General features: G+C 43.3%; 4 protein-coding genes across 4 annotated transcripts; 3 read left to right on the top strand and 1 right to left on the bottom strand.

Moving 5' to 3' along the window:
* The first annotated feature begins 407 nt into the window (after window positions 1–407).
* Window positions 408–2359, top strand: pstk (phosphoseryl-tRNA kinase). Its single transcript, XM_084456343.1, has 6 exons — window positions 408–704; window positions 960–1227; window positions 1310–1511; window positions 1613–1688; window positions 1789–1882; window positions 2113–2359. The coding sequence occupies exons 1-6, from the start codon at window positions 480–482 to the stop codon at window positions 2331–2333; spliced, it is 1086 nt and encodes a 361-aa protein (XP_084312469.1). The 5' UTR covers window positions 408–479; the 3' UTR covers window positions 2334–2359.
* A 136-nt stretch (window positions 2360–2495) lies between these two features.
* On the bottom strand, window positions 2496–6096 carry LOC311323986 (zinc finger protein Pegasus-like). The gene is made up of 4 exons (XM_084456338.1): window positions 5995–6096; window positions 5575–5738; window positions 5258–5431; window positions 2496–5108 (listed from the first exon to the last, which is right to left on the bottom strand). Exons 2-4 carry the CDS (start codon window positions 5708–5710, stop codon window positions 4240–4242), a joined length of 1179 nt encoding a protein of 392 aa, XP_084312464.1. The 5' UTR covers window positions 5711–5738; window positions 5995–6096; the 3' UTR covers window positions 2496–4239.
* A 317-nt stretch (window positions 6097–6413) lies between these two features.
* On the top strand, window positions 6414–12327 carry acadsb (acyl-CoA dehydrogenase short/branched chain; the record flags this gene model as incomplete). Its single annotated transcript, XM_084456337.1, has 11 exons — window positions 6414–6446; window positions 7123–7291; window positions 7446–7546; window positions 7644–7850; window positions 9311–9481; window positions 9610–9735; window positions 9996–10088; window positions 10474–10563; window positions 10680–10817; window positions 10922–11021; window positions 11517–12327. The coding sequence occupies 11 exons, from the start codon at window positions 6414–6416 to the stop codon at window positions 11591–11593; spliced, it is 1305 nt and encodes a 434-aa protein (XP_084312463.1). The 3' UTR covers window positions 11594–12327.
* A 5441-nt stretch (window positions 12328–17768) lies between these two features.
* hmx3b (H6 family homeobox 3b) lies at window positions 17769–19113 on the top strand (the record flags this gene model as incomplete). Its single annotated transcript, XM_084456342.1, has 2 exons — window positions 17769–18075; window positions 18512–19113. 2 exons carry the CDS (start codon window positions 17769–17771, stop codon window positions 19111–19113), a joined length of 909 nt encoding a protein of 302 aa, XP_084312468.1.
* Window positions 19114–21459: the final 2346 nt, after the last annotated feature.

Genomic DNA, 21459 nt, shown 5'->3' with positions numbered 1-21459 from the left:
CAAATGTTTTGGAGACCCCAGGGACCTACTGTATATTAACTTGTTGAAAAGGAGCATAACATGGGACTTTTGAGGTCGATGGCAGCAGAACTTGCACAACATACATTCTAGGTTTTCCTGTTTAAATCTCACTAAATGAAAGGGCTATTTTTGTGTAAGAAAATGTTGTCGTTGCTCAACTCAAAAGTCATAGATATATATTTTTTAAACTGTTATGGGTTGTTTGACTATTTTAAAGATTTAAATACGTGTTTATCATAATAAAGAAGTCTGATAATGGAAGTAATTTTCACTCTTCGAATCAGTTCGTCGTCTCAAATTGGGATCGCCAGCCCTATAGGTGGCAGTAATGAGCCGCATTGAATATCACTGAAGTAGCACAACATACGGAAGAAGATAACGCTTGAGAAAACACCAAAAAAAACAATCATGTCTTGATGCATCTAGCCAATGTTAGACAAGATGAATAATTGTTGGAAATGGATTCAAACGTAGACTCTGCAAAGTTGCCGTGTGAGCGTGCGTGCCTGTGCGTCCTCTGCGGATTACCGGCGGCGGGGAAGTCCACGGTAGCCCAGGCTGTCAGGTCTCTGGCTGCACAGCGAGGCTGGAAAACCACGGTCATATCTTATGATGAGTTGATTCCTGATGATGCTTTTAACCACAGAGCAGTTCAAGATGATGATGCCGACCTGTCACAGACGGTAATGACAGTTATCTCCCGATGCCAATGTATTGGCATGAATGCAGATGTACTGTTTGAAATGTCTTGGTTGCAAATTAATTCTATCAACCTGCATTGAAGAAGCGCCATAGGGCACTGCTGCATGCTCTATGCACACAATAATATTGCAGGTGATTTCTTTAAGAACCTTTATTCTTATACCTTTATTTAAAGCAATGCGTTTGATTGAACTCAAATTATGACTGACACTAAATAACCTCACTGTTTCTTTCAGCAAACTAAATGGAAGTTGCATAGACACGCAGTTCTACAATGCATTGAACAGTTCCTGCTGAATCCTCAAGCCGTGGCACTGCCAACCACCACCTGCCAGGTCAACAGCGATGCCTGGAGACGGTGTGTCGACAGCGCCTGCGTTTCTGGTACGTCAGCGGGCTCCCAGACCGACCTGACACAGGATAGACCACCACTCCTCCTCCTATTGGACGACAACTTCTACTACCCGAGCATGAGATACGAAGTGTACCAGCTCGCAAGAAAGCGTAAGCAGAATGTGCGTCGGGCCATAACACACTAGAGTTCAAAATTACTGTTAGTGTTGACTTGCTTTCGCTTTTGACGCAGACTCACTGGGGTTCTGTCAGGTGTACCTTCAGTGTCCCTTGGAGTCGTGCGTCCGCCGAAACCAAGGACGACCCCGGCCTGTGCCCTGCGAGGTAATCATAGAAATGGCCAGACGCATAGAGCCCCCCGACCCTCAGAGGAACCCGTGGGAGCAGAGCAGCGTCTCACTGGACGCCACAGATGACCTCACTGAGGAGGACAGGTGAGGTGTGGACCAACGACGAAGATAGGATTTGATGGTGATGGATTGTAAATGTTCTTTGAGTAGATATTTCTCTCTCTTTCAATATCTCCCTGTCTCAGGCAGAAGTTGATGAAGCTGATCTCTGCAGCATTTGACAACCCACTGAGCGCCGTCCATGACAACACAGAACAAAAGGCATGTTTGTGTTAATTCATATTGAGATTGAGGAAATACAACTGTATTGGAAGCAAATTAAGGTGAAAGGTGTCTCTTTAACTCATGTATGTTGTGGCAGGAGGCAGATCGTTTGAGCTGTGCCAACAGTGTTGTTCACCAGGCTGACCAGGCATGTCGACGCCTGGTATCTCTGGCCATGCACAGCGCCAGAGGTCAGAGGTTAAATGACCATGATCTACATCATTATTGTGTTATGATTAATGTGTACAGACTTGGAATAACCTGGAAGTGATGTATTGTCAAAGAAATGTGTATTGAACTCATATTGCACCTCATAAATCATTGTTTCTTTGTTATGACTCATGTTATACTGTAAGTAGGTACAGCAAGTTTCAGACTAACCTTTGACCAACTGTTTCGCTCCTTGTCCTCCTGTGTTTAGAAAACAAGATACCCCCAGATCATATGAGGTCTCTGGCAGCACAGTTGAATGTATCAAAGACGAGATTTCTTCACAACCTGCGAAAGCAAGTTCTCCAAGGCCTCCCCGTCGCCCCAGGGGAGAACATCGATGTGGAGCAGGTGGTGAAAAGGGCAGTGGGTGTTTTTGACCAAGACCAGAAGGAAGTCATGACAAGATTCCTTACAAAAGAAATGCAATAATGTTCTGTTGACCATAGTAGGAATTATCATTTCAGTGTTATATACTGTTTAATTATTTAATGACAAATGTAAACATTTTATTGAATGCACAATGAATGTTAATTGTGCAGATGGATATTTGAGAGGAAATGACTGCACCTGTGCCAGTTTTTTTCCTAAGAGTGTTTAATTTAGAATGTACAAAAAAGAACGTCAGAAAACATTAGATACTGTAGGATTAGTTCATGTTAATTGTAAGAGTAAATTGAGGTTTACATCGCAGTTGTTCCTGAGAGAATGTAACAGCGGCAAGTACGCTTACGCACTCTCCTCAGTTACAGAAACCACACTGCAAAGTTAGTCTAACGTACTTCAGTTGAGAAAGACTTCAATAGCACTGCCTGTTCAAATATTAAGTCACAGTCACAAACTGGATTTTTTTTCTTCCTGGAAAGACGTGGACAAAGGCATGAACTGTCCCACGTGCTATATTATTAAGACTTTTTTTTTAACCAGCACCAGCTGTCAAGGCAACATTCTGAAATCAGAACAAATACAAAAACCTAAGAGGTCAATCCAACGTTACCAAAATAAAACAAGTTTTTATTTATTTATTAAATACTCTAAATCTTAGTAAATGTAATAAATTCATTTAGTTAATTCAACAATGATAGAACAGTAGCCTGTTCAGGGTAATAAACTATGGGCTACATATTAGACAAACTCTTGATTTCTACTCATCACATTTTTCAGACCACATACAATATATCAAGACACAAACCTTGATATTCACATACAATAAAGATATGGAAGAACACCCCACACACTCCCACTAGATATATGTGCAAATTGTGTAAATACTTTTATATACAGAACTCTTACATCACAGATTGTAACAACCACAAGAGTGCTACAAGGTATCTACAGTCCTCAAGGTTAAAACTTTTCTTTAGAAATACAGAAATGGTTTGAATACTTTGGTGTCGAAATGATCTATCAAGTTTTGTTAAGTCATGAGAGATATGTCCAAGGCAAATCTGATAAATTATTTAGCTCACATTCTGCACCGAGTGACCCATTTAAGAGGTATCAGCACAGAGCAACAAGCATGATTCAATAATGCTAGTAGCTCAGGATATGAAATGACTTGGAGCCACTTTGGGAAGGCAACATCATGATTGGCATGTAGGACCTTTAAATATTTTACATGGAATGAATCTGAGTGTGCAAAAGAAAATGTGAATAACAGTAACATACACAGCAACAAGTGTCACCCTATACACACATACAATAATATTTCTCATTCAGCTCAAGCAGTTCAAGGCCCTCCAGTATGTTTAAACAGATAGAGGCCATAGTACAGTAATAGCTGAATATGCCTGTCACTATTGAGCTTTTCTCGATGAACCAACATGCTGTCTCAGTGTCTCCTATACATCTCAAACCTGCATCTTAAAACCCCAGTCACAACTATCCTTGTGAGACAATCCTGATCTCGCGAGTCTCACTCCACACATCAGTCTGGCCACGCTCAATAGAAATCAATTTGTGCTCGATCAGAAAATGATCAGCGCTCTGAGAGGAAATACTAGCAGCTACGCCAGGCGGCATGGTTTTAGGTGTGACGACTGTGTGACAAGACTTAGACGGTGATAGACAGATGGTTTATCCAGTCACCTGCCAAGTATTTTTTGAAAGTGCCTGCCCTTTTCCAGTGTCCAACACGAAGAGTTCCCAGACAGTTGTGTGTAACAAACCATCTGGTGTCAGGTTAAGCCACAGCAGCCAATACTAAATATGTAAGGTATTCTCATACCTTTATAGTAACTAGCTAAATACTTGCCTATTCACCCAATGCATTATCAATGGGATCCTAACTAGAATAATGTTATGGTATTATGTAAGCCAAACAAAATCGATTAGGACATCACTGCTTATGTTGTCCCTGAGCAAAATGGCAAGCAAAGTCATACTTGTCACTGCACTTGCTGCCACAGATATTGCACTGGTATGGGTTTTCATAGCTGTGGCATCCCATGTGGATGGTGTAGAGGATGTTGTCTGCGAAGTAGGTGTCGCAGTACTGACAGCTTTGTAAGAGCTGGGGGTCTTGCGGAGGCAGGGCAGGCACCGGTGTGCTGGGCTGGCTGTTGCTGACGCTAGCGGAGCTGTGCTCGCTGCCGGGGCCCGCTACGGGGCTGTGGTTCTTGGGCCTCTGAGGCTGTGGCTCCATGCCGCTGGGGGTGGGAGAGGTGCGAGCGCCACCTGTAGACGCCGCGGCTTGCGTGCCAGAGACCTGCTGAAGGAGAAAGGGCTTCTCCTCCCTGTCTGGAGACTCGGCGGTCTGGGAGTCGGGGGGCAGGCCGGACAGCTGGCTCAGCGGGTTGTCCATCACGCCCGGGGCATCCGTCCCCCCGCCACCGCGGGCCTTGTACGCCTCCGGACGCAGGTGGGGCAGCTCGTGTGAGAAGTCGCCCTGGTAGTCTGGGTTCTGCACCACCATGGACGGAGGGCTGAAGTTGATGAAGAGCCGTCGGCTGTAGGCCAGGGAGCCGGCCCTCTTCTGCAGGACCCCGAGCATCTTCCTGCTGGACAGCGTGGAGCGCGGCCCCTTCATGGGCAGCAGCTTGTGGCGCCGCCGCCGATGGTGGGACAGATTGCTACGGTCGCTGCAGCGGAAGGAGCAGAGCTCGCACTTGTAGGGCTTCTCCCCGGTGTGTGAGCGCATGTGGGCCTCCAGGTGACGCTCGTACGCTGACGCAAAAGGGCACAGGTGGCAGCGATGGGGCTTCTCTCCTTAACAAACCGTAACAAAGAGTCAAGGGAAAGGTGAAGACATGGAGAAATGCAGAATGGTGAAGAATGACATGAAAACTAAATGGGTCGGGCAAAGATCTAAAGACACAGGAAGAAAGAGCAGTCCATGTTTTGATTTGTTTGTTTACCTGTGTGTATGCGCATGTGCTCTATCAGGCGAGCTGTGCCTTTGCTGGCGTAGTTACAATAGCGACACTTTAGTTTTCCATCGTAAGTCCTCTCAAAGTCGTCAGCTAGTAGCCCTGAGTTGTCCTCCAGGGACACCTCCACAGAGGGTTGGTCAAGCCCGTTCTGCTCACTCTCTGTAGAAATAAACACAAATGTCAAATGTTGGCAGATGGGTCTGTTTGTGGTTCATGAGTCTGTGATTTTTTTTATTTTTTTTTACATGCATTTTAGAGTGCTGTGCCAACAGAGAGTAGGCTACAATATTTGGGATGCCCACCTGCTTGGGGCGGTGAGTCTGTCTCTCTCTCCCCACCCACGGAGCCAGAGATCATGTTGACATGCTGGGTTTGCTGGGTCAGATACTCCTGGAAGTCCTTCACAAAATCAAGAGGCTCTGACTTTATATCTTCCATGATCCTGCTGAGGGTGAGTCCTGTTTACCTGAGGGATAAATACAATATTAGGTAATCTGCATCATAAAAAAATATATTATTCATGATTTATGTAGCTATATCTGTGTACTGTAGCTAGCTGGCTGCCACTCAACCGTATGCGAAACGGCAAGCTAGTTTAGCTAGCTGTAGCTAAGCTGACACATCCACCCCATCAGCTAGCTAGGCTAGCAATCAGAGTATCACACAGGTAGCTAGCCAAGTAGATAGTATCCCATCTGTCAAATAACTTGCGTAGTACGTACTCTCATCCGCACTACTGAGTGAAGTCAGATATATCGGGTCGATCATTTACAGCCACTGGTGTAGGTTTATTACAGCTATCACAAACTGTCAAACCACAGCTGGGTTGAAGAAAGGAACCTTTTTCGATGTAACACTGAAATGACTCCCATTTTAGTAGCGTTGCCAGTCGAAGTTCCTAGCTAGCGAACTGCAGAGATGAAAAAAACTATACGATTTGATCTGGACCATTTGAGATCTGACTGATATTTTACTGGGAAAAAAAGATTTTTTTTTTCTATTTTTAGAAAAATAGAAAATAAGAGAGGGAACACGTATTGTCAAATGCAGGCGAGCGGTAAAAGGTATTACGTCTCAATTCCACACGGTCCTTAAAAAATGGAACACAATTTCTGTGACCCGTATGTAAATAAGACGAAACATGGCGGCCCCAGTGGTCAGGATTTTCTCTAAGGTGAGAGGAGAAATTCTAACGCACAAACACTGATTTATACTACGGAAGTCATAATTGGCAAGCGTTATTGGTGTATGTTCTCTATTTGTAGACACTGCTTATTCGAATTGGCTGCTTCTTTGTGCTAGACTACCTTTAACCTATTGCGTAGTGTGCCTGTCGCCATCATGTAGCCAAGTGTTCTAGGTTATGTGGGACCTAATACATCCATGTGTGGGACAGACTGACAGACAGACAGACATTCAGGCAGACAGACAGACAATTGATCCCCCTGGCATTTCAGCAGTTGAAACATTTCAAAAAGGTTGGAACAAAAAATACACTAGATAAGGTGGGTTGGGGGGGGGGGGTAGCAGCCTAAAAAAGGCTGCTACATTGCATTATATATATATACCTAGATAGTATAATCAGTCAATATAAATATAGCTATACAATAGGATAGGATATGTACACATATTCCATAGGCGGACCCATAACTGGTCACTTTAGAGAATGCCGCTTCAGTCACTTCACTTGTGTTATAGTTATACGAGTGGCTAGCACTAATGACATCCTAACTAGCTAGCTAACTAGTTCGCTCAATCATTTGTATTACAAATGATTAACCCACTGTTCAGTGAAACAGCAAGGTAATGTCATGTCACTGACTAAAAACTAATCTGCTGTTGGTCTTCAGGTAGGCAGACACGTCTCCCGACCATGGAGCGCATGCCAGGCTGGGCTGCTGCGGAACAGATCCACAGTGTCTGCTCCAGACGTGACCTCCGACCTGGCTGCTGGCCTGGGGACCTCCTACCCACCACTACAGACCTACTCCGAGGAGGAGGGCATGATGAGGGATGCAGGCGAGTTGAAGAACACGTATAGATAGACATACGGATACAACCGATCAAATGTATGCTAACTTTGAATTTGTCTCTCCACTGTCAGTCACTGTTTATTGATTTGAGAATTAAGTTGAGCCAAAACCGTTAATTTCTTAATTATTTTTTTTAACAGTGAAAAAGTTTGCACAGGAGCGCATTTCCCCGTTTGTGTCAAAAATGGATGAAAACTCCAAGATGGATGATGAAGTGATCAACTCATTATTTGAACAGGGGGTATGTGTTTCCACTAGTCCATGGATAGTGGGCTAATAATTTAGTATGTACATATACATAATGGCTCTTAATGTTTTTTTGCCATTGATCCTAACAGTTGATGGGCATCGAGATAGACCCACAGTATGGTGGCACCGGCTCCACCTTCTTCTCCTCCATCCTGGTGATTGAGGAGCTGGCCAAGGTGGACGCCTCTGTGGCCGTACTGTGTGACATCCAGAACACCCTGATCAACACTCTGGTGGGAAACCTGGGGACCCCCGACCAAAAAGAGCAGTACCTTAGCCGACTCTCAACAGACATGGTGAGACATCCTGACTCATTAAGATGCTCTATGTGATTCCCAGCAGGCCTATGGCCATGTTTTGCTGGTGCATAGCCATGAGCAAACATTCCAACAAAACATTACTTCCAAGAATAGAAGGGCAAGCACCTCATAAAAGTCTGAAATATGAGTGATAGCATTGTTTTGCACCACATTTTGTGTTACATAAACAGACAATCTCCTCCTATTTAGGAAATTCATGAAAATACCGTCTAGTTGGTCATTACCATTCTTCCACAACAGTGTACCAATTACAATAGTGCTCCGATCTGACCAATGCCTCTCGAGCAAAATTGGACCCTTAGGGCCGGTTGCGCAGACATGGATTAAGCCTAGTCCTGGACTAAATAGAAATTTCAATGGAGATTGTCCATTGAAAGTACAATTTAGTTCATGACTAGGCTTGATCCATGAATGTGCAACCAGCCCCTAATGTTTTATGTCCTTAGACAATTATCACAAAAATGTTGTTCAGGGTCTGAGTGACATTTGTGTGATCTTAGGAGTTCTCTTCACTGCTACCAGTAGATGGAGCCGCATTTCTATAATAATGTCTACATCTGGCAATAGTAGAACCAGGCCAGGTCCAGCCTGGCTTATGTGCGTGGCTGGCTTGTTTCTGTTGAGGACTGGTAGGACGGAAGCTAGTCATGCCACTGAAATAGCTGTGAATTGAAATTATATGAAATAATGTCTGATGAATTAAGATAGGTCTTGTCGCCTGGACACATCAGTTCCAATGCTTCCAAAGCTAATCCAGCACAATAAGAGCGGGATAGCCAGTTAGCTCATGAGCTCACAACAACTAGCAGCAGCTTCCGTAACATTCATGGTAGCGGTCAGTGGTTAAAGCAGTTACACTGATGATAACATAAAGTCATCCCCACTGGGTTTTGAACCCCGGTCTCCCGGGTGGGAGTCCAATGCTCTCACCACTACTCTTTTTGTGCAGTGGAGATTGGCGAGTTGGTTTTGATGTCCTTCTTCCAGTCATTAGTGTGGGTTGGGGTTGGGACAGGATCTGACCTATAAGGCAAGGGGTAAAGGTTGGAGTGAAAGGATGAACATGTGGAGGTTTGGGGTATAGTCCCATAAAGTCATCCCCACCGGGTCTTGAACCCCGGTCTCCCGGATGGGAGTCCAATGCTCTCACCATTGCTCTACTTCTGCAGTGGAGATTGGCGGGTTGATTTTGGTGTCCTTCTTGATTTTGGTGTGCTGGGACTACTGCCAACAGAGAAATTCAAGCCAACATTGTCCGGAGTAACGGAGTAAGGGAGGGAGGGAGGGAGTGAAAACCGGACAAACGCTATACTAGGTGCGCTGGCTTACAGCCACGCAAAAAAAAGACGTTGCTGGAATTGGAAGGATCTGATGTATACTGATCATGTCTGACATGTTATACATGTTATACTGTCAGACACTGTCATGTCTTACAGGTGGGTAGCTTCTGCCTGTCTGAGGCAGAGTCTGGGAGTGATGCCTTCGCCCTGAAGACGCGCGCTGAGAAACACAAGGACTACTACACCATCAACGGCTCCAAAATGTGGATCAGCAATGCCGAGCACGCAGGGGTGTTCCTAGTGATGGCCAATGTGGACCCTTCTGCTGTGAGTTAAACCTATTCATTCACACATCTGGTCCCATAGTGGATTAATATCCACCTTCCCAGCGGCATAAAGACTGCATATCAGGTAGTAGATCCAGTTCAAAGTCCACTCTTCCTTTTTGGTTTCAGGGCTACAAAGGTATTACATGTTTCCTGGTGGATAGGGACATGGAGGGGCTTCAGATTGGCAAGAAGGAGAATAAGCTGGGTCTGCGCGCCTCCTCCACCTGCCCTCTCAACTTCGACAACGTCAAGGTCAGATTTGATGCATTCCCCTTAAGATAAGACAAGATATAACTTTAATGACCCCCAGTAGGGGAAATTTGGGCATCAGAGCAGCAAAAAGATCAGAAGAGGTACAGAATAAAATCAAGGGTCAGTGGGTTTTATAACACAAAATACAGTATGTGCATTAAAAACATAAGTATTAATAGCAACTATGAATAAACTTGTATGACTAGAACAGTGTCATGGCTCAGACACAACATGGAGGACTCTAATTTGTGCTGTTACAGGTTCCTGAGAAGAACATCTTGGGGAAGATCGGCCATGGGTACAAGTATGCCATCGGCATGTTGAACGAGGGCAGGATTGGAATCGCTGCTCAGGTACATCAGCGAGAGAGCAGCCTTTCCTTGTGTCTGCCTGTTGAAACACAGTAAATGGTAAATGATAAATGGACTGCACTTATATAGCGCTTTTCCACCTTAGCGGCACTCAAAGCGCTTTACAATGGCCTCTCATTCACCCATTCACACACACATTCACACACCAATGGTGGTAGCTGCCATGCAAGGTGCTAACCTGCTCATTGGGAGCAATTTGTGGTTAGGTGTCTTGCTCAAGCACACTTCGACATGTGGACAGTCAGAGCTGGGATTTCAGACCGATGACCCTTCGATCATTGAACGACCCGCTCTACCAACTGAGCTACAGCCCCCCCAGTAGGTGAAAGGACGTCTAAAATATGCACCCCCTCTCTCTGTGTGGCAGATGCTGGGCCTGGCGCAGGGCTGCTTCGATCAGGCTGTCCCGTACACCAGGCAGAGGGTGCAGTTTGGCAAACGCATTTTTGACTTCCAGGTAAAAGTCATTGTTATTCGCTAAAGATTCATGTGTCAACACGGATATCCGTCAGTTATATTTCCTCGCCTTTGTGACGTGTTTGGTTCGGGGCCTCTGTGTGGTGTGTTTTGTAGGGCATGCAGCACCAGATAGCCCACGTAGCCACCCAGATCGAGGCTGCGAGGCTGCTGACCTACAACGCTGCCCGCTTAAAGGAGGCGGGGAGACCTTTCATCAAGGAGGCCTGCATGGCCAAGTACTTCACTTCAGAGGTGAGATGCCTACAGTAGTGAGAGGGCACTTTAAATTCATAGCTTAACACAAAAATGCGCAGTAATATTGTTGGTTTATTATTTTGCCCGTTTTTATTACTTAGGTTGCAACTTTAACCACATCCAAGTGCATTGAGTGGATGGGAGGTGTAGGCTTCACCAAAGACTACCCCGTGGAGAAATACTACAGAGATTGTAAAATAGGTGAGTTTCAACTAATAGGATATGTATGAATAGAGGTGCCTTACATGACCATTTGCGTGGTTCCTGTAATGTGGCAATAAGAAGGCAACATGACTCTCTAGGAACAGTTGTTAGCATTTGGCCCAAAGCGAGGTGGTGGATGGGGTGGTACCACAGAGCACAGTAGGGCCAGTAATCTGATCCCACAGGAATTCCTGTCTGACCTTGCTGTGCTAAGAGAAAGTGTCATTAAACCATCGCTTGGGCCAGGAAGCACTCAGGACAGAAAGACACTTTTCCTTTCGTCAATTCCACTTTTGCTCTCCATTCTTCTCCAAAGCAGTGGCATATCGAGTTGCAGGCTACCCTTTTAACTTCGATTCTTTTACACTGATTATGAAACCTCTTTCAAATGTTCTTTCCTTCTTGACTCAGGGACATACCCTGTGCTTTACTGTCCCAACAATGTGGTCATTTTCTGAAGCCTGTTTTTTCTTGCATGTTCTCACTGTGCAGGTACCATTTATGAGGGCACAACCAACATCCAGCTCACCACCATGGCAAAGTTCATTGACAAGGAGTATGACTACTGAACAGACATTGCGACATCTGGATTGGGACTTGCCACTTCCACTCCTCTTTGTGTGACACTCCCAAATATCTGTACAGTGGTAATCCAGCTACAAATGTAAAATTGTATACATACCATGTACAGTAGATGAATGCTATACTGCTCCTTAGATGGGTTAATGGGTTACATTTCCACTTGTAGACACAGTCTTAGTTCTGGTGTTGGTTAATTTAGTGTTTTTCAATTGTTTGCACCAGCTTTATTTTGCTAAACCTGTCACTAAAATGCTCGTACTCATTGGATGTCTGGTTATGTATGTGTCCTTCTAGCCTCCTCATTCCCTCCTCAGTGATGATCTCCTTCCCTGTAGGTGCTTGTGCTTGTCTGATGAATAATGCATCGAGGGCCATCTGTATTTTAGAACAATGTTTCTTTACCCACATTTCACATATGATGCTGCTTGAAGATCAGGTTTGGCAGTTATAAGCAGGAAAAATGTACCTGTAGAGGAGCTGTGATTAAGGGCTACTTCTATCAAATAACTGAGTCAGTGCCTTCATTTTACCATAGTAAATTTGAAAAGATATGAATAGGAATTCGTCATGAATTGATTATAGGCATGCAGTAGCACAGTGGGGTGTGTGTGTGTGTGTGCGTGTGTGTGTGTGTGTGTGTGTATGTGTGTACGTGTGTACACGTATGTGTACCTTTTTGCTGCAACATTTTGTTTGCTTTACTGAGAGTAATCTTGCAGTCTCTTACTGTGCTGTGTATGTGGTCTGTCATGATATCTTCCATAAACTTTGACAACATGAGAAATCATGTGTAAAATGCTTTTCCATTGATGTGTCCTGTACACACTTGTTAGTACACCACACTTGTTAGTACCAATGTCATTTTTTGCCTTTCTCCATTTGAGGCACTAGATGGCAGCCTTTAGCTTGCTGTCATGAATAGCTGAGGAGTTGTGTGTCACAGTAAAGGCCCAGACACAACAAGCCACCAGCCAAAAGGGCAGTCAATTACAACATCTTCTAATAGCCTGTCAGTGCTAATTTTTGTTATTTTATTGCAATCTAATTATGCTCAGATTTCAGACTAGGGGAAGAGGTTTTAAATAATTCACTCTGAGTGGCAATCTGTCAGATTAGATTGATAAGATATGCGTACGGTGTCTTATGTAATACTGGTCTATTGTTCTGTACCCTGGCTAGCTGCAGCTCGCATGTCCACCCTAAGTATGGCCAAACAGAACCAGTCAAGTTGAATGTATACTATACATTGACATATAGCATTATAGTATTTGTTTTCTTTGGGAATTAATATGAGTAATAATGGACCGTAATAAGCATTCATAAATGTTTATATGCATGCTGCTTTCTCTTACTAGGTCCTGATATCAAACAATATCCACTCACCCTAATTCAAATGTAAATATGATGAATAAAATGCTTGTGTCTCTTCCAATTTGGTTGATGTTCTATTTGCATTTTGTTGTGCAAACAGAACATCAACCACAACATACATAAGTATAATTTGAAAGGTATTACAAATTCTTTTTTTTCTTTTTTTGTACTGTTTTTGTGTTTCAGATCCTGTTGAGGGTTGAAGAGTATTTTAAGGCTTGTGAGTGGATGTGTAATTTCTTGGTAAACACTTCTTCACAACAAAGATGCATTTGAGTTGAGGAAAAAATGGATTAGAATAAAGAATGACCATATTATACTTTCACCTCCACAGCCACTACTTCTTAGACCAGGCCTCGGCTAATGAATGTAATTTCTGCCTTTGATGAAAATATTATTACCGTTATCACTGATCACACTTTACATCAGCAGGCACAGCTCGACTCCTCCTTCTCCACCCCCCCCATTTTCAACACGGCTGTGAAACCTCTAATTATGTGGACAACAAGTAGCTTTCCATAAAAGAGTGTTGTCCTTGGAAACAACCCCCTGAGTTCAAAGGACAGACTGCATACAGTACTGTAGGTTGCGCAAATACAATCTATTTGATTGACTCTACTGTGTACGTGTATGCCTGTACATTCATGAAAAAGGGAAAGTGACATAGTTGGACTAGTTAGATGTGCTCTGGCTAAAACTATTAATAAATACAGTATGCAGACAGTGTGTACAGACTGCAATGTATTTTCACCGGTTATTCTCTATAGTGAGGCATCATACAGGTTGCAATGGATCTAGCTGGCATTCTTCCCCAGATTGGGGGCATCTGTATTGATGGAGTAATGGCCAGCTGACCTATCTCCTCCCTGATGGGACCATCACCATGAGTTTACATGACAGGAGCATACAGTATCAAGTGGCAACTCACACAAAACACCCCTAAATAAACACAGAATGAACGTATCAGTGAGATCAACAAGATGTGGAAGGAATAGACTGAGGACCCACTTCATCACCGGCCCAGTGTGTTGACACACACTAATGTCGCTGTATTGACGTTCTTTAGCCACACATTTGTCACAAGTTAACACGGTGTGCAGTTGTAAATGGCTGTTAGGCATTGGATGACGACTCTATATGTCAAAGTCACATATTATTCACCTGCTGTATATTCCAGAATTCACCCGTCTGCAGCATGAGTCGATGGGTACAGTAGGCTACTATGTGTTTACTGTCAATCGAATATCTTCACAAACAAGATATGTTGAATAAAACACATACAGACCACTGCACTCTGACTTCAATTACATTACATTGTTTTTGATATAAACAAGCCCCTAGCCCCATTAATAGCATTCTCCATCTGCTGTATGTTTGTATGAAGTTAATTTGTTAGCCCTTCATAACAAACGGTTATTTGACAAGCAACAAGCATGCAGTCAATGTGCCGACTGCCCGCAGGACTTCCTTGATAATCTGATACTACTGTGAGTGAAAGAGCTCTCTGTGATGGTGGAAGGCACCATAGGGAATGTCTGAGAGTGTTTTATTTTGTATCTGTTTATCGTTGAGTAGAAGCAGTCACATGGACCTAAAGAAGATTGAACCATAGAGTGCATGGCAGAGTGGAACATGGAATAATACGGACTGCACTCCCGTGCTTTTATCCAAAACGCTTTACAATGACCTCTCATTCACCCATTCATTCACACACCAATGGTGGCAGCTGCCATGCAAGGTGCTAGCCTGCTCATTGGGAGCGATTTGGGGTTCAGTATCTTGCCCAAGGACACTTCGACATGTGGACAGGGGTAGCCGGGATTCGAACCCCTGACCCTAGGATCATTGGACAACCCGCTTTATCTCCTGAGCCACAGCAGCCCTTTGTATGAGCATCTTTCACAGCATAGATACAGTAGGCTATGGACAAGTTTCACAGCAGAGACACAGTTTGAGAATGTTTCACGGCAGAGTTAAAGGAGTAGTAAAGGCAAAATTCATGTTTAGCCCTGTTTTAAGGTTACTTATGATCATATACAATGGTTCAGATCAAAACGTTGACAAAACTAGCACTTTTGAGAAAGTCTGATAATTGCTCTACCACCGTTTTGGTACAATGGATGTGGGTGGGCACTGTGAAAAATCATTCAAAAAAAAATCCGCTTCCTGAATCCCCTCTGCGGATTGATCTACAACAGTCGCTTCAATACAAGTCAATGGATTTCATAAAATGATCAATAAAACCCTACAGGATTCATACTTTGCCAAAATTTGATGTCAGAACACCAACGGACACCAATTACCCCCTCGGTGAGCTTCTTGTCTTTGAAATCGAGAGTTTAACATGTTTTTGAAAGATTTTTCAAGGTGCCCACCCACATCCATTATATGAGCAAAACGGTGGTAGAGCAATTATCAGACTTTCTCAAAAGTGCTAGTTTTGTCAACGTTTGGATCTGAACCATTGTATATGATCATAAGTAACCTTAAAACAGGGCTAAACATGCATTTTCCCTTTACTACTCCTTTAACAATGCATGCTAATGTCTGGATATGACGTCAGTGGTACCATCAACTGTTAAATAATGGGTTAGGGTTAGTGTGACCAGGGAAGACAGAGAGTCACCAGGTCTTCCAGTGGGATAAGAAGTTGTTGTGCATGATGTGCCAGGTCAACAACACATACATGCCTAAAAAACACACTCAAACACACACATAAACACACACACACACAGGTCACAGAGCTGAACAGACACCCTTGGTTCTCAACAAATATGATGCAGGCTTGTCATATTACAGTCAATGAAATTAATTGTTGAGATTCAGAGGAAGCGATGCCCTCTGCAAGTGGATCCTGGACTTCCTGTCAGACACACCCCCCCGGTGGTGAAGGTAGGCAACCACACCTCATCCCCACTCACGCTCAACATGGGAGCCCCTCAGGGCTGTGTGCTGGCCCCACTACTGTACTCCCTGTACACGCACGACTGTACAGCCACCTTTGACTCCAATTCCATTGTCAAGTTTGCCATCGACACAGCAGTGATAGGCCTGATCACCAACAATGATGAGAGGGCCTACCTGGAGGAGGTGAGGCTCCTGACCCAGTGGTGTCAGGAAAACAACCTCCATTTGAATGTCAGAAAGACAAAGGAGATCCTGGTGGACTTTGGGAGGAAGCAGGTTAAGAACTCTCCCTCTAATCAACAACGGGACCCCTGTAGAGAGAGTTTAGAGAGAGAGAGAGAGAGAGAGAGAGAGAGAGAGAGAGAGAGAGAGACAGGTTCAAATACCTTGACGTCCAGTCAACATAGACACTGTGGTGAGGAAAGCACATCAAAGACTGTACCACCTCAGACAACTGAGAAATTCAGAGCATCCCACCAGATCCGACGGGGCTAATACTCATCCATGATCGAGGGCATTCTCACTGGGAATATCACCACCTGGTACAGCAACAGTAGCTCTCAGGATCGCAAGGCACTACAGAGAGTGGTACGGTCAGCTGAACGTACCTTGGGGGAGCCACTCCCCCAACTTAAAGACATCTACTCCAGAAGATGCAAGACCAAGACCAACAGGATCCTGAGAGACCCCAGCCACCCAGGCAATGACTATCTAACATTACCACTATGCTCAGGATATCTAGTGTATATAAAATAACCACATAAAAACGCAAATGGGATTATTTATTTGTTATAGCTATAGCATTACATAACTCACCCATGCCCCCCCCCCCCCCCACGGGATATTTATCATTTAAGTTGTGTTAAATTGTAATTTTTTATTTTTGTGTAATTTGTACATTTGTAACTTGTACATTTCTAATTTGGAAATTGAGTATTAAAGTTTATCTGTAGCATAATCTTGGAGCCGGCAGCAACATTTCACTGTGACTGTACACTGTACTTTACAGTAGATTTGACAAATAAAAATGAATCTTGACTTTGTAATCTTTGTTTGACTGACTGATAAACAGTTACACCACGTATCGATTTCTCACTATTACTTACTTTCCACTTTTTGTAGGCTGTATGTAGGCCTAGTATATGTATATGAAAACATCTCCCCACGCCACATCCCCTGCCTTGTTCGTATCCACTGGGCCCCTCGCATCATATGAAGTCCTCTTCCTTTTTCTAGCACTCTGACTCCTGGTGTCACTTCTTCTTATAGAAGGCTTTACTGACGATGATGCACAGTGGCCTACATTGCATTCGGTTCACTTACTCTGGACTCTGGGTGTACTTATTCTAAGTCGCTTTGGATGAAGGTATCTGCTAAATAAATGACTAAAATGCAAATGTGAATGAACCAAACCTTAGCCCCAAACGCGCGCACCTTTTGCTTCCTTCGTCTAATTGGACGGCATAGCCAACACCACGCACGCGCGCGCAATTGAGCCTGAAGCCAGAGCGCATGCATGCTGGGGTGGACTTTTTTTTCGAAGCCTATTCTCGTCCTATCCCCTCCCTGCCTTGGCTCTCAGATTCATCTCAAATCCCATTTGCTATTGTACGTGCCCAATCGATGAGGACTGAGCGCATTTAACTCGGATGACACTTTTATTTCATCGTTAGAATCCGGTGCGAGTCTGACGCATTGATCATTGTGCCACTTTCGCTATTTTAGCGCTCACCAGGGCCTGGATGCAGATCTGCGCAGAATTTCTTTGCTTTAGGCCTGTTCCTAAATCATTCCAACCGTTACAAGTCATTGACTTAAAACGAACATAAAATTGGAATACCAACATCGTGAACTGTTTTCCATCTGATTTTTTATGTGTGTCATATGGACAAACATCTAACAGCAATGGCAGACACTCGGGAGACCAGTCCACCGGCTAAAGAATCCCCATTCTCCATAAAGAACCTCTTGAACTGTGACACAAAACCCTCAAAACCAAAGACGTTTCTGGCTTCATCCAAAGGACTTTTGGAAGGGGGCTTTTCTCTCTCCCGGATTGGTGACTTAACTTTCCCTCGTTTCGAGTTTCCAAGCCAGCGGTTTGGACTATCTGCGCACTACCTGGAACGAGCGGCTACCTGGTGGTACCCTTACTCGCTTGGAACGTCGGGGCACCTTTACAGGACTGGAGGTAGGCAAGGAATCCATAAGCCTACTCACTTTATATCTTTACTTGATCGATATAACATAGCCTACCCCCACTCAGGTGGTCCATTATGTTCTTAGGGCTACATTTTAATAGGCTAGGCTATAAAACTACCAATTTATTAGATTATTGAGTGGAATGATATGTTGCCATGTAATGAGTAAATCCAAATGTGATATATCCAGTTTGTCACTAGATGTGCCCAAAGAATGTTAAGCTATTAGATGTCGAAAATAGGCTATAACTTGTTTGTGTCTGAGGAAAACATATGTCCGTCCCAGACCGAACTATGCGCTTTTGATCAATTACGCTATGCTGTCTTTGGCAAATCAGACTATTCCATAACCGCTGCACCAACACTATCTTACGATATAGGCCTATACCGAATAATCATACAATGTGATTAATATTTTACTTTTAGTGTCTGAAAAGGCCGGTGTGCGAGATGCATCGCCCACCGGTAGAGACTCACCGCAGCTGCTCCAACAATCCGACCTAGATGCCAAAGAGGATGATGACAACAAAAGTGCCGATGATATCGTGTTAGAGGAGAGTGATGTGGAGGAACCAAAAAAGGATGACGTGGGGGTTGACTGGGGGAAAATGGATGACATTTCAGATAAGAAACCTTGTCGCAAAAAGAAAACGCGCACAGTCTTTTCCAGGAGTCAGGTGTTCCAGCTGGAGTCTACATTCGACATGAAACGCTACTTGAGTAGCTCGGAGAGGGCCGGCCTGGCTGCATCTTTGCACCTGACGGAAACGCAGGTGAAAATCTGGTTCCAGAACAGAAGAAATAAGTGGAAAAGACAGCTGGCCGCTGAGCTGGAGGCAGCCAATTTGAGCCATGCAGCAGCGCAGAGGATTGTGCGTGTGCCAATACTGTACCACGAGAACGCGGGCTCAGAGACGGGAGGCTCTGCTGGAAATTCGCCTGCCAGCCAGTCTCTCCTAACGTTTCCTCACCCCATGTACTACTCTCATCCAATAGTCGCATCCGTCCCATTGTTGAGACCTGTGTGACACTCCTTTACGTGCGTTAATTTGTATTATAATGTATAAAATGTTGGGGAAAATGTATGGAAACATTTTAAAATGTGCTGTATAGGCTATTGTGCAATTTATCTATGCCAAAATGTATATGATCATTATTATCACTGTTATTGTTATTATTGATATTATTAACATTGCTATTATTATTATTATTATTAGCCTATTACTAACATAACTAGTGTTGTTTTTATTTATAGACTTGCCTCTACATCCAAGGCTAGAGCAAGCGCTAGGTAGGCTATCGAGCTAATTATAATTTTGCTCCCTCCGAAATTTATGCTGGATAGCCTACTTTTCAACTCAGAATATTCTAACAGTATGACATTGAGTTCTCTCACGTATTGTTTTTTTCCTAATGGTGAATTGGTCATTTTTAACAGGGTTCTCTGTAGGCTACGTGACTGTCTGTGACCATGTTTTTATACAAAGACCGACTTGTGTTTGTGATAGGATTTGTTTAGGCTATATAAATTGGATATGTCACAATGTTGTCATGTGCAATAGGCTTGTTCGCTTCATACGGCTGTCAGCATAGATCCTCAACAAAAATATGTTAGGCTAGCTCAGAAACAGTGAGGACAATCATGTGTTCTTGTAATTTCACTCCTTGAAAATCCTGCATTCAATTTATGAGAATGAAATGTAGGCTCCAATTTTCCAGCCCTGAAACTGAAGAGCCAATAAGACGCGAATGCCCTTTATGGGTCTATATTCTATGTTTTCTTTTTATAGCCTATTAATGCTGAAATAAATGAATTGAGTGGATCACGGTCCTCGTGAGTATCTTTCAATGCCTATATTATATAGCCTAGGCTTATCTTAACTAAAAACTAAAACATAAAAAACGACGTTTGATTGATGACAAATGGGCTAAGCCTAATAGTCGTAAACTGTGTTGTGATGTTTTTGGGGAGAAAAATCATATTTATATCACACTTATGTGTTTTCATCAAACGAAATTATTCACTGGACGCATAGCCTACAAATAGTCTATTAGATAGCACCGACGCATTGTGGGAGAATCGTCTTATAATTTGAACCATTCTCATGCTTGTTGGCCATCTAGTCCGTCGTTCCGTGGCTTCATGCACACAGCTGATGCATCGTGCTTATGTTTTTCTCACTAATGAAATGTCCAAACAAACTGTAGGCTATTTCAGTAAAATTGAAGAAAACATATTCGATGTGCATGTGCATCACATGAGAATTATTGATGCAGACTATGGGGCCATGTTATTTTTGAATTAAGATGAGTCGGTTGTGGGCCTATTTCAGCTAATGGATTTGGCTTCAACAATAGGCTAGGCTATCCAGTCATGAATCATTGCAATTAGGCCTAACCTACCTGAAGGAGTGAGAAAGATTTATAGGCTAATGAAGTTTCAAACCTATCGCTTTACCAAACTGGCTCATATAAGGTAGCCTAGATAACATTGAGGGTATCTAATGCTATTTTGTTTTAAAGAGCTAGCCTATTTAAGGCGCATGATATAGGCCTAGAATGCAAGTAAGTCATTGAAAGCAAAGGGGACATGTAGCCTACTGTAATAGTGAGGTTTGAAATGACCGGGCTTCTTCAGCCTGTGATTGGCCAATGTGAAATAGGCTTGGCTACCTGCAAACATGTGACCTCGAGGTAGTGAGGGTAGGGCAGGGCATACCAAAAGCATAATAGAGACTGAACTGGGCGAGTCATTATCCTAAAAAAAAACAAAACAGTTGGATTTGAAGAAAATATATTAATTCTGAAGAATAGGGCCTAAATGAAGAAGAAAACTAAATGCAAAAGTGCTCATTTGCTGATTTTGCGCCGGTCTTTACCATTGAGTTCATTCTTGGAACTGTGTCCGAAGATAGGAGCAAGGAGGGTTATCATACCAGTGCAGGACATCGCACGCTGACAGCTCGTGTAAACGGGAGGATTCTCCAGACGACTTCAGCCCTGTTGCTTTTGCTCTACATGAAAAATGCAGTGTCCTCAGGCCAAACTATTCCTGTGGTAAGTCAGTGAAAAAAACAGCTTTATATGATTTCATGTTGATGGCTGTTATCATAGGCATATTATGATTATGATGATCGATTATTATGTTGTCATGGGCAGATATAGGCGATAACAGGACAGTAATAGCTTAAATAATCGAATAATTGTATATTGTAGTTATTATAGGCCCATTATAATAATAATAATACCCTAATAATAATAATAATAATAATAATAATAATAATAATAATACAGGCCCATTCGCCCAGTAGCATAGTGTTGTAATTATTGATTTAATTGATGTTACAATTGTTATAGCCTATTATAGTAATTGT

This window comes from Borostomias antarcticus (assembly GCF_949987555.1).
Source record: "Borostomias antarcticus genome assembly, chromosome: 22".
NCBI classification, from domain to species: domain Eukaryota; kingdom Metazoa; phylum Chordata; class Actinopteri; order Stomiiformes; family Stomiidae; genus Borostomias; species Borostomias antarcticus.
Note: the sequence above shows the minus strand (reverse complement) of the source record. Positions and strands in the feature narration are given on the sequence as shown.